This window comes from Callorhinchus milii, unplaced genomic scaffold (assembly GCF_018977255.1).
Source record: "Callorhinchus milii isolate IMCB2004 unplaced genomic scaffold, IMCB_Cmil_1.0 Scaffold1, whole genome shotgun sequence".
NCBI classification, from domain to species: Eukaryota; Metazoa; Chordata; class Chondrichthyes; order Chimaeriformes; family Callorhinchidae; genus Callorhinchus; species Callorhinchus milii.
Window position 1 is genome coordinate 75,666,485 of NW_024704742.1, and position 21,199 is coordinate 75,687,683.

Sequence of the window (21,199 nt, forward strand, 5' to 3'; positions counted from 1 at the left end):
TTGTTGTTGCCCTACTATAAAGATTTAGAGGTAGCAATTTCACTTGGGACTAGCATTTGACACATTCTTCAATTCAGTCTTAAGTTTGCAGCACACCTTTTCAAATGAACCAGCTGACAATTCCCTATTGTAGCAATAACTTGCATAAAAGATTTTTATGTAATTTGCATGCTTCTTGTGACAGACTGGTTTCATTGTTATTGGAGACGGTTTTTCGTTCTGACTTAAAGTGAAGCCCGAATTTAAACCATTTACAGAAATGTCGAACACTCTGAAATGCTAAGAAAATAAAATAAAGAGTACGGAGGAGGCATTTCCTTGAGAAAGGGACAGGAATATCTACCCAGGGAGGGAGGCAATAGTGCAAACAAAACGACCCACATTGGAAAAAAAAACACAGGAGGAAAGTACAATAGTGATGTCTGCTCCGTCCAGCCCCAGATGTTCTCCCACAGCTGTGCTAGTGAGAAATGCGCTATTGCTCCATAATAATAATCATTGCATTTGATATAGCGCATTGCACGTTGGGAGGACATCCCAAAGCGCTTCACAGAATATACTGTAAAGTGAATTGACTGTATATTTGTGGGCGAACGCGGCAGCCAATTGCACACAGCAATGTCCCACAAACAGTCATGGATTGAAAATGACCAATTTACTATTGTTTTTGGTTTTGGAGGGATTATTATTAGATGTGTGGAGTAAGGAAACTTGCCCAAGGTTTCGCCCTGTGCCGGGAATTGAACTCAGGTCTCTCGCTTGCAAAGCGAGTGCTCTAACCACTGAGCTACAGGACTCCATGTTCTCAGACTGCACATTTCACAGTGACACCTGCTAAATGCAAACGCTTTTTTAAAAAAAATACGATGTAATACTGGGAATAACTGATTCCTGGTCGCTGGGGCTGTGAGGATGTTTGATGAGCACAGCTTGGAGCCGAGCATGAAGAACACAATAGCCTCATGTCCCGTTAAACCGGGGAGCAGCTGCTGGTGGGGGGGGACCTCAGCCCAGGTGCCCTCGCCAGGGGCTTCCCCCCATGGGGAGCAGTTAAACAAAATGCAAACCTTATGTGTTCATTTGAGAGCCATCGGTTGTCAGGAGGCGCTTTACAATTCCCAACTCACACTTCCAGCCTGACAGCCGCATCCTTTGCAGATGCACGGAACAAAAGAGAAATAACACCCTCATCCAAACCCCATCCAAACCCCACAGCAAACAGTGTGAGAGACCTCCCCACCAGGGCTGTGCTGCTCTGTGAGTACAGTGTGTGTGGTGGGGTGTGTGGGTGTGTGGGGGGTGTGTGTGTGTGTGGAGGGGTGTGTGGGGGTTTGTGTGTGGGGGTGTGTATGGGGGTGTGGGGGGGAGAGTGTGGGGGGGGGGAGTGTGTAGGGGTGTGTGTGGTGTGTGTAGAGGTGTGTGTGGGGTGTGGGTGTGTGTGGGTGTGGGGGGGAGAGTGTGTGTGTGTGTGGTGGGGTGTGTGTGTGGGGGGGGGGAGTGTGGGGGGTGTGTGTGTGTGGAGGGGTGTGTGGGGGTCTGTGTGTGGGGGTGTGTATGGGGGGGAGAGTGTGGGGGGGAGGGGGAGTGTGTAGGGGTGTGTGTGTGTGTGTAGAGGTGTGTGTGGGGGTGTGGGTGTGTGTGGGTGTGGGGGGGAGAGTGTGTGTGTGGGGGGGGGAGTGTGTAGGGGTGTGTGTGTGGAGGTGTGTGTGGGGTGTGGGTGTGTGTGGTGTGGGGGGAGAGTGTGTGTGTGTGTGTGGGGGGGTGTGGGGGTGTGTGTGGGGGTGTGGGTGTGTGTGGGTGTGGGGGGGAGAGTGTGTGTGTGTGGGGGTGGGGGTGTGTGTGGAGGGGGTTCGTGTGCTCTGGAGTTTGGGTGGGATCAGATAGCGAGGTCCTCGCCTCCTGCCTTCAAGCCCGTCACACAGAGGCAGAGGAGAGCAGGAAAGTGGTCCAAAGTTATCAGCGCTTCTCTCTGCTCACGTCGAACCATGTCCTGTACAACACAGGGGAGTGTGTGTGGGTGTTGGAGGAGGAGGAGGAGGACAGGGGATCTTCACTGGGACTGTCAGAGTGAGGAGCAGGAGCTGAGAGTTTGCTGTCTCCTCCCCAGTGTCCAGGCTCTGAGTGAGACCCCTCTGGGGATAACATCCGAGACTTTTGTTTCCCCCCTTTAACATTTCAGATCGTGTACATGTTGGACAATCCTTTATTTTCTTAAAAAAAAACAGGTTTTTCCTGTCTGTTCTTTTCAGAACTGCCCACACCCCCCCCCCCACACACACCCCCCCCCCCACACACACACACACCCCCACACCCCCCCACACACACACACACACACACACACACACACCCCCCACACACACACACACACCCCCCCCACACACACACACCCCCACCCCACACCTGCTTCGACACTCAAGACTGAAAAGTCAAGGCTGAGGTTTACACGATCTGTAACAATAATATAATACAGTAAAATAATTTTTAAAAATGAAATTGCAAATACAAAAATAAAGTGAACTAAGTCTAATACTTAGACACAGGAGGACTCCGAACTGCTTCTCACTCTGGCTCTCCGTCTCTCTCTCTCTCTCTCTATCTTTCTCTTTTTGTCACTCTCTTTCTGTCTTTCTGTCGCTCTCTTTCTATCGCCCTCTCTCTCGTTCTGTCTTTCCATCATTCTCTCTCTCCCGTTCTGTCTTTCTATCACTCTCTTTCTCTGTCTATCACCCACTCTCTCTGTCTTTCTATCGCTCTCTTTCTCTCTGTCAATCACTCTCTTTCTCTCTCTCTTTGTCTCACTCTCTCTGTCTCTCTGCCTCACTCTCACTCTCTCTGCCTCACTCTCACTCTCTGCCTCACTCTCTCTCTCTCTGCCTCACTCTCTCTCTCTCTGCCTCACTCTCTCTGTCTCTCTGCCTCACTCTCACTCTCTCTGCCTCACTCTCACTCTCTGCCTCACTCTCTCTCTCTCTGCCTCACTCTCTCTCTCTCTGCCTCACTCTCTCTCTCTCTGCCTCACTCTCTCTCTGTCTCACTCACTCTCTCTCTGTCTCACTCACTCTCTCTCTGTCTCACTCACTCTCTCACTCTTTCTGCCTCACTCTCACTCTCTCTGTGCCTCACTCTCTCTCTCTGCCTCTCTCACTCTTTCTGCCTCACTCTCTCTCTCTCTCTGCCTCACTCACTCTCTGCCTCACTCTCTCACTCCCTCACTCTGTCTCTCTCTCTGCCTCACTCTCTCTCTCTCCCTCCCTCCCTCCCTCTCTCTGCCTCACTCTCTCTCCCTCCCTCCCTCACTCTCTCTGCCTCACTCTCTCACTCCCTCACTCTCACTCTCTGCCTCACTCTCTCTCCCTCCCTCCCTCCCTCACTCTCTCTGCCTCACTCCCTCACTCTCACTCTCTGCCTCACTCTCTCTCCCTCCCTCCCTCCCTCCCTCACTCTCTCTGCCTCACTCCCTCACTCTGTCTCTCTCTCTGCCTCACTCTCTCTCCCTCCCTCTCCCTCCCTCCCTCTCTCTGCCACTCTCACTCTCTCCGCCCCCCCGCCCCCCGTTCTCAGCAGCACTCACCGTACTTGCACTCCCCGTCGTGTGCCTTGTGGACCTTGCCGCGGTCGGCCTGCGCCGCCCTCCAGCTGGCCAGGTGCAGGGCACAGATGGTGGGGTAGCTGGCGCCGTCCGAGCCGCACACGGGGTAGTCGTGCTTACACACACACGTGCCCGTGCCCTCCTCTTCCCTCTCCTGCCTCTCCCTCTCCTGCCGCTCCCGCTCCTGCCGCTCCCCCGCCGACGTGAGGCACACGTACCCGGGGGCGCAGCGGCCGTGCCTGAGCTCCTTGCCCCCGCACACGTCGCCCTGCACCCCGAGGCACCGCGGGCAGCAGCCGCACTCGTCCTCGCCGAGCAGCTCGGGGGCCCGGCACCGGAGCGGGGGGCAGGAGGCGGCGTCGCACTGCCCGCACTCCGCAGCCCCCGGCGCTGCCCGCCACAGGCTGCCGAGCAGCAGCACCGCCACAGCCGCCTTCATGCTCACGGCGCCGAGAGCCTCCAACCAGCCCCGGGGGGGGGGGGGGGTGTGTGTGTGGGGGGGGGTGTGTGAGGTGGGGGGTGTGTGGGTGTGTAAGGGTGTGTGTGTGTGGGGAGGGGGGGTGTGGGGTGTATGTGTGTGGGTGTGGAGGGGGGTGTGTGGGTGTGTGTGTGTGTGGGGGGGGGGGTGTGTGTGGGTGTGTGTGTGTGTGGGTGTGTGTGTGGGGTGTGTGTGTGTGTGGGGTGTGTGTGTGTGGGGTGTGTGTGTGTGGGGTGTATGTGTGTGGGGTGTGTGTGTGTGGGGGGGGGGTGTGTGTGTGGGGTGTGTGTGTGTGGGGTGTGTGTGTGTGTGGGGTGTGTGTGTGTGGGGTGTGTGTGTGTGGGGTGTATGTGTGTGGGGTGTGTGTGTGTGGGGTGTGTGTGTGGGGTGTATGGGTGTGTGTGTGGGGGGGGGGGTGTGGGGTGTATGTGTGTGAGGTGTGTGTGTGTGTGGGGGGGGGGGCGGGTGTGTGTGGGGTGTGTGTGTGTGGGTGTGTGTAGGTGTTGTGTGGGTATGTGTGTGGGGGTCTCACTGAGCTCTTTGCTGTGTCTGTCTGTCTCTCCACTGCACTGCCGAGAGCTCCTGACTGCAAACTCAGCTCACCCTGTGCTGTCCTGCCCTGTGCTGTCCCGCCCGCAGCTCAGTACTCATGGCCCCCACACACCGCCTGCCTTATCCTCATTGGAGAACTCCCTGCACTCACACCCACACCATCACCATCATCACCACCACAAATCCTTGCATTTGGCACAGCGCCTCACCACCTGCTTCAGACAGTTTCGAAGCGCTTCGCGGAATATATTGTAAAGTGTATTTTGTGAGCCGCCGATTGCTCACAGCGGTGCCGCCACCGACAATTGCGGATTGAGTGACCAAAGTTCTTCTTATTGTTAGTTGAAGGGATTATTCAGCCCAGAAAGCGACCCACCCATTAACTTACGGCTGGGTTCCTACTTACTGCGAGATGAACAGAGGCGTAGGGAGTCAGGAAAGTTACCTAAGGTTTTGTCATCCCTGGGAATCGAATCCCGGTCCTCTCACTTGCGAGGCAAGTTCTCTAACCAGTATGTTACAGGACTCCACCGCAGTCAATCCGCTTTAGAGTATATTTTGTGAAGCACTTTGCAACATCTTAAAGACGTGAAAAGGCGCTATATCAAATACAGAACACGACGAAATACAAATATCATATATCTGTACTGAAAATGCACATAAAAGGTATAGATCCCAAACAAAAATGTTCCCACTAAAACCCCATTTTAAAGAGTTAGAGAAAAAATCCCTATTTTAATGATCAGTATGTGTTAGATCCCTACAGCCATTCTAAATTACTTAGTCCTACACCCTCCTATACTATTCTCCAGCAAATAATTATTCATTTCTTTTTTGAAGGAAATAATCAGCACAGTAATCGACTGCTTTTGTTGAGAGTCTGTTCAACATAACCATAGTTCAAGGGGCAATTATTTTCTGTAATCTTGCCCTAGATGGGGCTTTTAATGTTAAACACGTGTCCTCCACTTTTATCAGTCTAACTAAAAAAACTGATCATTTTAAATATGCCTAATTCTTGAAATATCCTGTAGTGCATTATATTTTATATAATGAGAAGCTACAGTTTATAGGCAGTTCTACTGTAGAGAGATGATTATCCAATGTAATTCCCCCTTTGCGGATAAGCAGACAGTGCAAATAATGTTACCATTGCTGGGGTAGACATTAATAGGTTACCCTGCCAGTGTAATGCTGCCAAGTGCCTGAGGTGCGGAGGCGCTGGCGCAAGCCAATCAGCGCTTTGGGACGTCCTCCCGACGTGAAAGGCGCTCTATAAATGTAATTTTGCTGTTGTTGTTGAAATGAATGTAATGGGTCACAGCCATAGATAGATAGATTCTCCACTTAAGATGAATCTGCAGTAGAGAATTGCACCTATTTTACTTTTTTTAAATTTAGATTTTATAATTTATACTCCATCTAGAACCTCCTGTGCTTCACCTTAGAGCTGAAAAAGTCTCATGAGGAGTCTTGTACCTGGTATGATAAAGGGAGCTTGACTTACCAGCACCATCTGTACTCTTGTCGTTATTGTCTATTTTATCATGCTAAATTTTGCAAATTTTTCTATTCTATTGTCTCACAAAGGTTTTCCCCTATCGCTCCCTTTCCCCTATGTTCTATCTACGTTCCCTCCTTCAGATTCCATCCCCATCTATGGGTATCCAGCAAACTATGTTAAGCACTTTGAATTGTCCCCCTGACATGAAAGGTGTTAGATACATGTAAATTGTATTGCATGTTCCATCCATCCACCCACCCACCAAACCCACCCACCAAACCATCCGCCCATCCCACCCATTCCATCCTGTCTCCCTCTCTGATCCTATGATATTCTCCACATCCAGTAAATCTACAATTTCTTTTGTCCTTCGAAATATAGCCTAACTATAAAGACAACATCCTTTACAAGAACAAACAGTTCAGCACCTGTTTCCATCCCAAACTGTAGAAAGTCTACTACAGAACTGACCTTTACACCTACTGTTTTATGTACATACAAAAGCAAAATTCACCCAGCAGCCAGCCACTAAATATTAAATATCAGCATCCAATGAGATTCCTCTAAGCCCCATTCAGTTTTATGAAGCAGTCTTATGAATCCCTAATATGAACACATTCTTTTTCATCTTCCTATTAAATCACCCAGTGCTACATCTGTCTAACCAAAACCTGAGGTAACGTTCAGATGGAGTCTGTATAAAGGTCTACAGGTTCCATTGTGCTGCAGCCCTCTTAAACACTCAGTGATTGTGTGTGGGTGTATCCACCGGGTTATTTGGGGGAAGAACTTTCCAGTTCTTTAATTGAAGCAACTGATCTCACAGGGGACTCCAAATCAGGGAGATCAGAGTACTGTAACCACTGTACTACAGACTTTCATTTCACCTGTAAATTCTGTGAGTTCTCATGTAACCAGTGTTGCGCTCACTACTGCTGAATTCTCATCCTCGCTGTGTAGTGCTAATAAATAAACTAATAACCAATACGATATCTCACTGCATTCCTGTTGTGAGATATTGCAGAACTGAGGTTCCCTGAGGTTACTGGTCCTGTGTGATTGTGTACCAATGGTGTGGTGGACACAGCACTGCAATCTGATTAGAGATATTTTGTACACATCATTAATTAATTTCAACAAATGTTACTAGATTGTATTGGAGATAATAATAATCCTTACATTTGATATACAGTCTTTCACATCAGGAGGATATCTCAAAAGGTTTCACAAGGAATACTATAAAATGAAGTGACTGTATTTTGTAGGCAGCACAGTAGTCATTTATATTGATTTTGCTTATCTGCAGTGTTTCTGAAGTAAAATGTATTCATTGTTGCTCACAATTAAGTCATATGCTTAGTGGATGCTTCACTGTGCAAGCTGCTCACCTTCCTGCATACGTCAAAGTTACTGCCCAAAAATGCACATCATCCACACGTTGTTTGTATTGGTATAGTTGAATCATGAATACTGGAGATATTTTCCTCATCCTTCCAAAGTAGTCAATGCCTGGATAGTCAGATGTTGAGCTGGAGGACTCCCAATTTTCTTGTTTAGTTCATGTGAATATTTTGGTTGCAAGAAACAGTACAACATGATATGATAAACATTAAGAACCTTCCCAGATTTATCATTCATCCAGAGATTTACAAAGAGCAATCAACAGTTGGAATGAGTTGCCAGGAAGGGTGGGAGAGACCAGAACATTGGACTCATATAGTAGGAGTGGAGTCCGACTATATACAGGAGTCCTGTAGCTCAATGGTTAGAGCACTCCCCTCGCAAGGGAGAAACCTGGGTTCAATTCTGGGCAGGGCGAAACTTTGGGCAAGTTTCCTTACTCCACATGCCTGATAATAATCCCTCAAGAAAAAAAGAATAATAAATAGGTCACTTCAATCCACGATTGTTTGTGGAACACTGCTGTTGGCAATTGTCTGTCGTGTTTTGTCCATAATTATACAGTCAATTCACTTCACAGTAGATTCTGTGAAGCGCTTTGAGAAGTCTCAATGATGTGAAAAAGTGCTATACCAAATGCAACAATTATTATTATTATTTATTATTACATAAGAAACAGCTTAATCTTGCCGTGGGAAGATAATTGGGTTGGTATTCTTAGACAAATCATTGAACCATAGAAATGAACAGTACAGAAGAAAGCCATTCAGTCCATTGTGTGCCTGTGTTGGCTCTCAGTGTGCACAACATGTTGTTGGGATTGCAGAGGCTGAATTTTAACAATAAATAATCCTTGTATTAGATATAACCCCTTATCAATACACGCAGATGACTCAAAGAGATTCCAGAGAAATTACCTTAAAGTGCAGTGAATGTATTTTGTAGGCAAATGTCGCAGCCAATTTACACACATGATTGTTCACAAACAGCCACAAATTGAATGACCAATTTTATCTGGAGGATTGTCGGCACTGGGAGAAACTCCTTTCTTTTTTCAAAGAGTGCCATGGGATCTGTAACGTCTACCTGAACAGGCAGACAGGATTTTAGTTTAATGCATCATCCAAAGGACGGCGCCTCTGACACTACAACACTTGCCAGCATTACATTTGAGTATCAGACTGCGAACTAAAAGTCCTGACATGAGTCTTAAACCCACAACCTTCTGACTCCAAAACAAGCGTGATAATAACTAATAACAATTAAAAAATAAGCAGCAAATGCCTTTTTTNGGTGTAAAAGAAAATCTAGTCGTGCCACCTAAACCTTAATTTAACTATTTATTTTGCTCATTTAACTATTTATTTAAGGGTCGGCATAACTTTACTCTGTGAATTCCATCCCTATTGTCTGTGTTAAGACAAGTGTACGTAACGGCTGTTACATTTGGCACTAACCTTCTCAAGCTCATCCTAGAACAACCAGACATGTCTGTTTAGAAAGAACGTGCAACGGGGAGCATGTTGTTTTGTGTAGATATGGCACCATCTCTGTAAAGTGATCTATTGCTCTCGGTGAAAGGTGATGTACAAATGCAAGTTGTTATTATTGTAGAATATTTTGTTTCAATGCATTCGTAAATGTATGTCTCTTTGAGGTTAAACCTGCAGGTACACGCATCTCTATCATCTTATCTTTGCTGTGTTCAGACAGCAGCAGATTCATTGAGGCAGTCTAGGCTTAAACATTCCCATTCCTGTAGGAGCTTTTACTCCTACATTTTACTCCTCCTATTTCAGTTGCGTAATTGATAAACAAGCTATAAAACTCTCAATTTCCTTCAATTAGTGTCGAATATTGACAATATTACAACTAAAAAGATCTTGATAACGCAATCATGGAGAGGTGAAATGTGCACTTGGAAAAGACATACAGTATTTTAAAAATGCTCCACTACAACAACAACAAAAACAAACACTTAGGTTTATATAGTGCCCTCCACGCCGGACGGCTTCTCAGAGTGCTTCACAGTAACGGATCTCGGGACCGAGCCAGGGGGAGGGGGAGGAAGGTGACCAAAGGCGCGGTCGAAAAGAAAGGTCTTCAACTGAGACCTGAAAATAGGAAGAGAGGGCACGAGGCGAAGGAAGTGAGGAAGGGAATTCCAGAGCCTTGGGGCATAGTGGCTGAAGGCATGGCCGCCGAGGGTGGAGTGAGGACTCAAGGGACAAGGAGGAGGCCAGACCTGGAGGAACGAAGGCAACGGGTACGGTTTTGAGGAGAGAGGTCAGAGAGGAAGGGGGTGCAGAAGAGTGCAGGGACTTGCATACAAGGGTGAGGATCTGGAAGTCGATCCTCTCTGGGACAGGCAGGCAGTGCAGTCTGGCAAGGACTGCAAGGGAGCGGAGTTTAGTGTGAGTGAGAATGCAGGGGGCAGAGTTTTGAATGATCTGGATTTTGTGGATGGTAGTGGATGGGACACTGGCAAGGAGGGCATTAGAATAGTCCAGCCGAGAGGTGACAAAAGCACGGACCAGGGTTTCAGTGGCTTTTGGAGAGAGGTATTGTTGGAGATGTGCAATGCATCAGAGGTGGAAGAAACCGGTGCTGGTGAGAGACCGGATGTGGGGGAGGAAGGATAATTGGGGGTCGAACCTGAACCTAGGTTGCGTACGGGTTCGGAGTATTTTAGCGGGAGATCGGGTAGGTGGAGGAGGTGAGAGCCGTAAGATTTTAGATGTTGACGAGAGCCAAAGAGTTTAGCTTCCGTCTTGTCAAAGTTCAGCTGAAGGAAATTTGCGTTCATCCAGCCCCTGAGGTCTGACAGACAGGCTGACAGAACATCAGGGGACTGGGGGCCGCAAAGAGAGGTGGAAAAATAGAGTTGGGTGTCATCTGCATACATGTGGAAATGTACCCCATGTCTGCGGATGACATCCCCAAAACGGAGCATGTAGATCAGAAAGAGGAGGGGGACAAGGATGGATCCTTGGGGTACCCCACAGGTGACCGGGTGAGAGCGGGAGGAGAAGCTGTTTGTGCAGATGTACTGCTGGCGGTTTGTGAGGTAGGACTCGAACCAGGCGAGTGCGGTCCCACTGAGGTGGATGACGGAGGAAAGGCGGTGGAGGAGGATGGCGTGATCGACTGTGTCGAATGCCGCGGAGAGGTCCAGGAGGACAAGGAGGCAGAGGGAGCCCTGGTCACAGATAGAGAGCATGTCATTTGTGACTTTCACAAGTGCAGTCTCTGTACTGTGGGCGGAAACCGACTGGAGGGGTTCGAAGAGGGAGTGGGAGGAGAGGTGTGCACGAAGTTGATTAGCAACAATGCTTTCTAGGACTTTTGCGAGGAAGGGCAGGTTAGAAATAGAATGGTAATGGCTGGGGTTTGAGGGATCTAGGGAAGGTTTTTTTGAGGAAGGGGGTGATGACAGCAGTTTTGAGGGGGGCAGCGACTGACCCAGAGGAGAGGGACTGGTTGATGACATCAGCCAGCAGTGGGCAGAGTAGAGAGAGTTGGGTGACCAGTAAGTTGGTGGGGAGGGGGTAGAGGCAGCAGGTGGTGGGTTTCATGGAGGTGATGGTGGGTGAGAGAGAGGATGGAGAGATGGGGAGGAAGGAATGTAGGATGGGGGTGGTGCTAGGAGCAGAAGATGGGGAGGGTGAGGGAGACAGAGAGGGAATGGTGGTGAGTGACAATAGGCAGGTGGATGAGGCTGCCTGGCGGATGTTGTGAATTTTAGATGAAAAGAAGTCCATGACCTCCTCACACTTGGCATTTGATGTGAAGATTGAGGAGGCCTGAAGGGGCACATGGAGGAGGTAGTGGATGGTGGAAAAAAGGATTTTAGTGTTGTGTTTTGCCTCCAAGATGATGTTGGAGTAGAAGGTCGTTTTTGCGCGTGTCATAGTTGCCGGTGGACTGTCAGGTCAGTTTTCCGCCATCTGCACTTGAGCAGCCGGGTTTGGATTTTTAGGTGGCGGAAATGGTTGTTGTACCAGGGGAATCGGGTGGGTTTGGAGATGGTCCTGGAATTCAGGGGAACGAGGGAGTTGAAGGTGGAGGAGAGGCGATCATGGAGCAGCTGGACGGCTGCTTCAGGATCTCTGCGGGTGGAAGGCCAGAGGGATAGGATGTTTGATGATGCAACAGCCTTTGTGAGGGTCTCGGGGCTTAGCTTTTTCCAAGGGCGGTAGAGGACAGTTGAGGGCTTGGTGGAGGAGAGAGGGATGTGAAAGGAGAAGGAGATGAGGAAGTGGTCCGAGATGGCCTTGTCCTCTATGCTGAGGTCGGAAATGTCAAGGCCATGGGTGATAACGAGGTCGAGGGCATGACCACAGTTGTAAATTGGTGAATTTATGTAAAGGGTGAGGTTTAGGGAGGAGAGAAGGGCAGTGAAGTCAGCAGTAGCGCAAGGGGAGTTTAGGTGGAGGTTGAAATCGCCCATTATGAGCAGGCGCTCAGAGCAGAGGGACAGGGAAGAGAGGAGAGTAGAGATGTCTTTGTAGAAGGATCCGGGGGGCTTAGGGGGGGGCGATAGACAAGGAGGATTTTCAATGGGAGAGAGGGGTGGAAGAGGGTGAGGTGCTCAAAGGAGGGGAACCAGCCAGAGGAGTATGAGGTAAGACCAAGGGAGGCTTTAGAAATGAAGGCCACCCCGCCGCCACGTTGGTTTGGACGGGGGGTGTGGTGGAAGGTGTAGCCTGGAGGGGAGGCTTCCACTAGGGGGACGGGGTCTTTGGGGGAGAGCCAGTTTTCGGTAAGCCCAAGAATGTCAAGATGCTCATCCAGGATGAGGTCATGGATGGTGAGGACTTTATTTGAGAAGGAAATAACATTTAGGAGGGAAATGCGGGTGCATTTGCCGGAGGGAGGGGAGGGAAGAGAGGAAGGAGAGAGTGATGCGGAGAAGATTTTTGAATGTACAGGAGAGATGATTGTGGAAAGTGGTATGAGTGAGTGGAGAGTTGGGGAGAGTACGTATGAGGGAGCGGGAAGTTGGTGAGCGGAGGGAGTGAATGATTGGACATGTGGGGTTGCTGCTCTGGGACAGCCAGTGCCTGGAGCCATGATGGGCCCGGCGGAGGATGCCCAGGCTGGAGCAGAGGGAAGTGGTGATGGGGTCGAGGAGAGAGAGAAGGCGGGGAGGAGGTGGGAGAGAAGGACAGAGGGGGAGTAGAGAGACATAGAGGGAGGTGGGAGGAGAGACATAGAGGGAGGTGGGAGAAGAGACATTGGAGTGGAAGGGGAGGCTCGGGTCGATGCGGCAGCCAAAATGCGCACGCAGAGACTGGGAGCGAGCGATCAGCGGGACGGCATCAGCCCGCAGGCTTAGCCTCCCAGGCCATGGCCGGGATGGCAGTGGCAGCGGCTACCAGGCCATTGTTGTTGTTGTTGTTGCTGGGGATTTTTTATTTTTTTTTAACTGTGACGTCACGCCGACGTCACTTTGTGAATCGCGCCGCCCCGTCACTTCCATCCCCTCCCCCCTGCGCTCTCCTACCTCCGCTCCCGATTGAGTGGCTCCTCACTTGGCTGTGCTTTATATACACAGCTAGGCCTCGGCTCCGCCCCGCGCTCTCCTACCTCCGCTCCCGATATTACCTCCTAGCTCTGCTCCCGCCACTATTGGCGGCCATGCTTTCAGCCACTGTGCCCCAAGACTCTGAAACTCCCTACCTCAATCCCGCTGCCTTATACTCTCTTTGCCCATCTTCAGATCGCTCCAGAACAGCTTCCTCTTCAACCGTGCTTGCAGTCACCACTCATATCTCCCCAGCTCGGTGTCAAACTCTGTCATTGTTAAGCATTCCAAAACTCTACCAACGTAAAGGGCACTATAAAAATGCAAGTTGTTGTTATTTGATCAGAAATGACTATGTGTCCCTTTCCTGGTTAAGGAATTTTAAAAATCCAGGATAGTTCTAAAATGCCCAGATGCAGCAGAAACAACTGGACACCGTGACTCAGTAACCCACTAAGTCAATTGCACATATTTTACATTACCCCAGCCTTGGCATTTTAGTTGTAGGAGATCATGTGTGTTTCGCTTCATGGACAGTTTGGAGGCCCACAATTTCTCAGTTTTAATTTTAATACAACCACTTCTATTTATATAGTACCCTTCTCGCAGGAGAGAGTGTCAGAGCGCTGAACAGTAGATGGGTTAGATGCCGAGAAAAGAGTAGGGAAAGGTGACCATAGGTGCAGTCGAAGTGGTCTGTCTTTAAAGAAAAATAAAGAGGAGGGCTGAGACCAAAGGATTGAGGCGGGGAGTTCCAGAGGTTAGGGGTGTAAACCCACTGCTTTAAAATGTAAGGTTATGTAGTATTTTGGAAAATTCTTAATTTCAGTCTTCATTTGGAGGCCTCTTTTTGGCAATCCAGGTTGCCCTAAATTTGGATGTTCCCTTTGTATTTTATAAGTCCAATTTGTTGCGTGGGAGGCTTTCTAACTGAAGCTGAGACAGAATAATCGTGTTTGCATTCACAACACAGTCAACACAATGTCAGAATGAAATCTGCATGCAGCTGTGGTCACAGCTCAACCTCACATAATTAGATAGAACTGAATCATTACAACTTGCGTTGGTGAAAATGACAATTGGATTCCTGTTAGTTGTATCTTCTTCACCTTATAGGACAGTTAATCTTCAATGCTATTAAATATGTGTGAACCTTTGTTGTTGCTGTTAATTGAGTTTCTTCTTATTTATATATGGGTTTAGCTAATGCATACTTTGTGAATGATTGAAAACAAAGTACGATCAGTGGACTGTATGTTTGGGCCATTATATTTTTGTAGTCAATATATGGTCAGAGTGGTTTTGATGGTTTCTTACTGAAACATTGCATTATCATTTGTGGGACATTGCTGTGTGAAAATTGGCTGCAGTGTTTGCCTATAAAATATAGTAACTACACTTTACAATAAATCCTGTGAAGAGCTTATATGCAAGGATTATATTCTACCATCGACTGATATCACTTTGGTTTTAAACCATTTACAAAGTACTTATTGGGTACATATCTGCGTCACCATCAGTGCCTTTAGCTGCTACACCTCTAACCTCTGGAATTCCCTCCCTTGATACCTTTGTCTCAACCCCTCTATATCGGTCATTAAATACCACCTAAAAATCTATCTATTTGATTGTGCCTATAGTCACCTCCCCTGCCCCCTACCCATTCTCCCTTCTATGATGTTTGCTAATTTCTTTGTAGAGCGCTCCAAGATGTTACTTAAAGGGTGCTTTATAAATGCAAGTTCTTGTGGCTGTTATAACCTCATACATAAACAGGATAAAATCAATTAATAGCAAAGGCAAAATGTTCACACGTACTTAATAGTATCGTGAATTCTCTAAAGCATGCCTCACCGGGCTTCCTAGTTCCACCATTCACATCTTCACCTGCACCAAACTCTGTATGCCCATCATCTCAGTCATCATTAGCTCACTGGATCCCAATGGATTGATTTCAAGGTCCTCACACTCATCTTTCAGACTCTTCATGTCCAAGCACTTCCCTATTTAGGTGATCTTCTCCTACCCCATCTTTCAGTACCTAAACCCCTACCCACTGCAATCCCCTTCCTCTACCCCTTCATCCCTCCCTTTCTATATTGTCTTAAAATCCCACCTAAAAACTTTAGGACTGTGCAACCTGTGCAAATGCCTCGAGTGAATCAGGGTATTTGTGGATCCAGTGATAAATTTAAGGATTAACGATTTTTCCTGGTCTGATTTACATAAATTTCCACAAGCCTTTTCACGATCATACCATCATTAGTAGATTGGTGGATCGTTTTTCCAGGAGTAATAATCCCTTAAAAAAATTATAATTATTTGGTCACTCAATCCACAACTGTTTGTGGGACACTGCCATGAGCAATTGGTTGCTGCGTTTTGCCCCCCAAAATTAAGTCAATTCACTTCCCAAAATATTTTGTGAAGCATTTTGAGACGTCTCGAAGACATGATAAGGGGCTATATCAAATGCAAGGATTATTATTATTTTATTTATTATTTTTATATATGTACAGATTTGACACCAGATTAAGTAGCTAGTGTTTAGTATCATTGTCTAGTAAAATGTAGGGGCCACAAAACCCAACCTTTGCACGGGGACCCCCACAAGGCAAACACCTTCACTACTTTGACCGTGCTTACAGTCACTTACCACCCCCCGCTTCCTCAGTGTCTGACCCCATCACTATGAAGCTCCCAAGATATTATCCTACCTGAAGGACACTGTGAAAGTACAAGTTGTCATTCTCTGTCCTAGATACCTTTCATATTTAACATCTGTGCTATTTATGTGTTTTGTAGAGCGACCCTGTAGCATTTTTAGTCATATGTTTGTTCTGGCTACTTTGTGTGGTGTGTTTCTTTGTAAATCTAAACGTTCTGCACCACCTTCAAGAATGAACAGCTGCAGTCCGCCCATTTGTAATTTGTTGCATTGAGCCTCCCACACATTGCAATAACATCCGCGATCAGCCAAGGAATGTAGATTTGTACCTACTCGGTACATTTTCCATCTGGCTCATTTTATTATAAGTTTATATCATTCACGGTCAGTTTTTCTCGCTTTATCTCACACTTTGTGGCAGTTGAACACTCCAAAAATATCTGCTGAAGGGTTTCACCCACCCCATCACCTTCCCCAATTTCTCTCATTATGCATTTTGCTTCTTGGTTAGACCATGTACCATGATTCTTTGTGAGACATTGCTGTGCGCAAATTGGCTGCCACATTCACCCACAAAATGCACACAGTCACACCATTATATACTAAAATCCTGCGAAGCACTGTGACATGTCTCAATGGCATGTTAAGGCACTATATCAAATCCAAGGAGTATTATTATTTTATTATTCGTTGTTTGACAATGTACTGACATACAACTTTGATCCAACAATGTTATTGAAAAGATTGAATTCTGTGACCCCCCCACACCCCCTCCCCACACCTCACAAATGGCCCAGTGGATAAGACAACATAATAACAATTCTTGCATTTGATATCACACGGCTTTGAGACGTCTCAAAGCGCTTCACATAATATACTGTAAAGTGTAATGACTGTATTTTGTGGGCAAAACACGGCAGCCAATTGCACACAGCAGTGTCCCACATTCAGTCATGGATTAAGTGACCAAATTATTTTTTTTGAGGGATTATTATCAAAATAATAATTTTGCAAAACAAAAAACAATACACCAATTGAATAACAACCAGGTTCCTATTAACTCCTTGGTAAACAGAGGCATGCGTAGTAAGGAAACATAAGGTTTCGCCCTGCCGGGGAATCTAACTCGCTTGTGAGGCAAGTGCTCCAACCACTACGCTACAGGATTCCACAAGGGTAAAGAAATCCTCTTATATAGTATTGAATATAAGAATAGCACAGAATCCAGTCCTGGGGCTTTGCAGAGTTAGTGGATATCAGGGCAGAAGTTGGAAAGCTAACAATGGCCTCAATGTCTCTGGGTTAAAGATGGAAAGATCAGATCAAAACTATTTTACCACGCTGCTAACTATGATTGCTATCAAGAGACCCCAGCTGGACAGTTGCTTGCGCTAAGACACTCTTTTGCTTGCTTGCTTCCCACGTCTATTCGCTCCAATCTTGTCTTAAAGGAAAAGTACCTCACTTTTTTAAAAAGTTTTGAAAGGTCGCCATCTGCTGCTCAGATCTACTTAGTTCAAATAATTTTTGCAATCACATACCACATTTTAAGGCTTTTCTTTATAAATAACTAGCTGTACCCGTTGCAGCTACCCTGGCAACCAGTTTCACTCAATCGGCCTTCTCTCTTTCGTCTGGCGTTTTTATTTGTCCTTGAAAGGCTACATCTTTATTTCTTAGGCATCTTTAGTCCTCAACATTACGAAAATGTGCTATTGAACTTGTGAGCATCCCTTGTTCACATATTTCCACACATATCGTTTTGGGAGGACTCCTATTGGGAAGACGCAGTGGGAAGATTCAGTGGGAGGACTCCTGTGGGAGGACTCCTGTTAGTGTCTCTATTTCAAACGGTTAGACAGACACACAGACATTTTGTCTTTATTATAAATGTATCTCTCTAGAAGGGTGTGTGCTCAGGTGGAATTTCTACCTTTCTGTACATATAGAGGCCGTGAGCAACAATACAATGTCTATCAAACTACAAGATTTAGCAACATTGAGTGTGCTGTGGCAGCCGTATAATGTCCTGTGTCAGTGTCAGTGTACAGTGTGTCAGTACTAGTGTACAGTGCTGTGTCAGTATTCAGCGTAGTGCTGTGTCAATATTAGTGTACAGTACTAAAATAATAATAATTATTGCATTTGATATAGCGCCTTACCACATCTTTGAAACAAGAACAAAATTACATTTGTATAGCGCCTTTGACATCAGGAGGATGTCCCAAGGTGCTGGACAGTCAGTGTTTCAGACCCGAGCTGGGGGGTCAGGATTGGGGAAGGTGGAGGGCAGGGGGGAAGCAGGGAAATCAAAAGCACGGTCGAAGAGGAGGGTCTTGAGATGGGTCTTGAAGGAGGCAAGGGAGGAGGCGAGGTGGAGGGACTACGGGATGGAATTCCAGAGAATGGGGGCAGAGTGGCAGAAGGCCCACCTGTTAGTGGTGGGGTGGGCGAGGCAGGAGATTTGAAGCAGGCCAGAGCCCACTGAGCTGAGGGAGCAGCAAGGATGGTAGGGGGTTAGGAGGTCGCAGAGGTAGGGGGGAGCGAGGCCATGGGGGGCTTTGAAGGTGAGGACCAGGATCTTGAATTGTATCCTCTGTGTGATGGGAAGCCAGTGGAGTCGGGCGAGGATGGGGGTGATAGGGTCGCAGAGCCTAGTGTGGGAGAGGACATGGGCTGCAGAGTTCTGGATGATCTGCAGCCTATGGAGGGAGGAGTTGGGGAGGCCAACAAGCAGAGAGTTTGCACAGTCAAGCCTCAATGTTATGAATGCGTGTATGAGGGACTCGGTGGCCTGTGGTGTGAGACAGTGGCGGAGCCGGGCTATGTTATGGAGGTGGGGTAAAGCAGAGCGGGTCATGGCATGGATGTGGGGTAGAGAGGATAGTTGAGGGTCAAACGAGATGCCAAGGTTCCAGACTGACTTAATAAGGTGGAGTTTGCATCTTAGTAAGGTGGAGATGTCACGAAACGCTTCAGAGAATATTCTGTAAAGTGAATTGACTGTATATTTTGTGGGCAAATCGCAGCAACCAATTGCGCACAGCAGTGTACCTCAAACAACTGTGGATTGAGTGACCAAATTACCATTATTATTTTTTTTTGAAGGGATTATTACCCTCGGAAAAGCGATCCGCCAATTGACTAACAACCAGGTTCCTACTAGCTGCTGGGTAAACAGAGGCATGTGGAGTAAGGAAACTTGCTTAATGTTTCACCCTGCCAGGAATCAAACCCAGTGCTCATAAATTCCTCCAGATGATTTCACTGTGCAATGTTCCGAGATGCTATCCTGCGTGAATGGAAACAATGGAACTTGTTTTGGGAGAATTTCAGCCAGTAAGGCAATGAACTCACAACAAACAATTACTGTGCACAGTGAACTGTGATGGGACCACATTTAAAAAAATAATAAATTGGACATTCAATCTACAACTGCTTGTGGGACACTGCTGTACGCAATTGGCTGCCGCATTTCGCCCACAAAATATACAATCAATTCACTTTACAGTATATTCTGTGAAGCACTTTGAGACGTCTTGAAGATTTCATAAGGCAATATATCAAATGCAAGGATTATTTTTATTATATATAGTACGTGGAATAGAGACATCTGGCTGGTCCCAAGTTCAGGGATCCTCCCTCCGAAGGTCCCATTATATCAATCACACAGAATCACTGATGTTTTGACTCTTAAGATGAGGCTCAGAGAGGGGGAGGTAAACAAGCTGGAAGCACAATTATCCAGAGGTGATTGTTAACCACTCAACATGGTAAGGTGGGCATTCTGATAGGATAAGATCAAATATGCCGAAAGGCTTTCTTCATCGAAACCGATCTTGTGATCTTCTTACATCGTCTGCAAGGCTTGAATTTCATGTGCAGATGCTGTTACAGGACAGGATGATAGGCAAGGAGTAGTGGAAAATTGTAAGAGTCAATAAAAGTCAGGTGATCGGCTCAGCCCTTGATCCTAAATGCAGCCTTTCACCCTGACCACCCCTCTCCTCTCCCGTTGCTTTTATTAATGCATGCGAGCAGCTTGTCCATATGTCTTGGCTCACTTTAACCACTGTGTGGAGCTGTGCATTGCTTTGCATTCTCTGTCTGACGCTCTGATGGGTAAAGATCTCACATGCAGATACATACCCACATAAGATATAGGTTGACTATATTTTGTAAACCAAATCCCAGGATACATACAAATAAAATTGAACTCAGCACAATTCCTGATGCTGGTAGTACTGGAGAAGCTTGTTGGATTAATGGCTGTATTTCTGTCTCTGATGAGTGTATAAGTGCTGTGGGATATCTTGAAGACATAAGGTGCTATATAAAAGGTAAGGATTATTATTATCTGTTTTGAATTTTATTTTTCTTGCTCAAGACAGATTTGGCCAGGGACATAACACCTCATCTGGGGACCATAACCAGAAATTGGGGATGTTTGGTCATCCTAACTGGACCTTCTTTGATGTCTCTTTTCATGGTTACAGAACTCTGTAGTTTGCCCAGTTTTTCCCTATAGCATTTGATTAGGTAATTAGGAACCAGTGAAAAGAATTACAGAATTGCTAAGAAGAACTGGACTCTTCTACGAAACAACAAAAAAAATTGCATTTATATAGCGCCTTTCACATTGGAAGGATGTCCCAAGGCGCTGGACAATCAGTGTTTCGGACCCAAGATGGAGGTTGGGATCAGGGGTTGGAGGGCGGGATTAGGGGTTGGAGGGCAGTGGGGGAAGGAGGGTGATGGTCGAAGAGAAGGGTCTTGAGGTGGGTCGGGAAGAAGGCAAGGGAGGGGGCAAGGTGGAGGGATTGCGGGATGGAGTTCCATAGGGTGGGAGCAGAGTGACTGAAGGCCTGCCCACTAATGGTGGGGCAGGCGAGGCGGGGGATGTGAAGCAGCCCGGAGCCCGCTAAGCGGAGGGAGCGGGCAGGTTGGCAGGAAGCTAGGAGGTCGCATAGGTAGTGGGGAGCAAAACCATGGAGGCTTTGAAAGTGAGAACCAAAATGTTGAACTGTATCCTGTGTGATAGGAAGCCAGTGGAGTCAGGTGAGGATGGGGCTGATAAGGTCATAGAGCCTGGTGCGAGAGAGGACACAGGCTGCAGAGTTCTGAATGATCTGCAGCCTATGGAGGGAGGAGTTGGAGAGGCCAACAAGCAGGGAGTTTGCATAGTTGAGCCTGGATGTTATGAATGTATGTATGAGGGTCTCGGCGGCCTGCGGTGTGAGATAGTGGCGGAGCCGGGCAGTGTTGCTGAGGTGGGAAAGGCGGAGCGGGTCATGGCACTGATGTGGGGTATGAAGGACAGTTGAGGGTTGAACAGGACTCCAAGGTTCTGTATTGGTTTCGTGAGATGTCAAGTGCATCAATGGAGGGAGTTGCTCTGAGCCCCCGAGGTATGGAGGTGCTGACGGGAGCCAAGCAGGAGCACCTTGGTCCAAATGATGTTGTAATGGGAAGACAGTAGG

General features: G+C 47.3%; 1 protein-coding gene across 1 annotated transcript in view; it reads right to left on the reverse strand.

The window, feature by feature from the left end:
• Positions 1-4,028, reverse strand: part of LOC103177670 (insulin-like growth factor-binding protein-like 1) — a 47,983-nt gene extending 43,955 nt beyond the window's left edge. Inside the window, exon 1 of the mRNA XM_042345056.1 lies at positions 3,572-4,028. Within this exon, the coding sequence (XP_042200990.1) occupies positions 3,572-4,028 (457 nt within the window). The remainder of the gene's footprint in view (positions 1-3,571) is intronic.
• Positions 4,029-21,199: the final 17,171 nt, after the last annotated feature.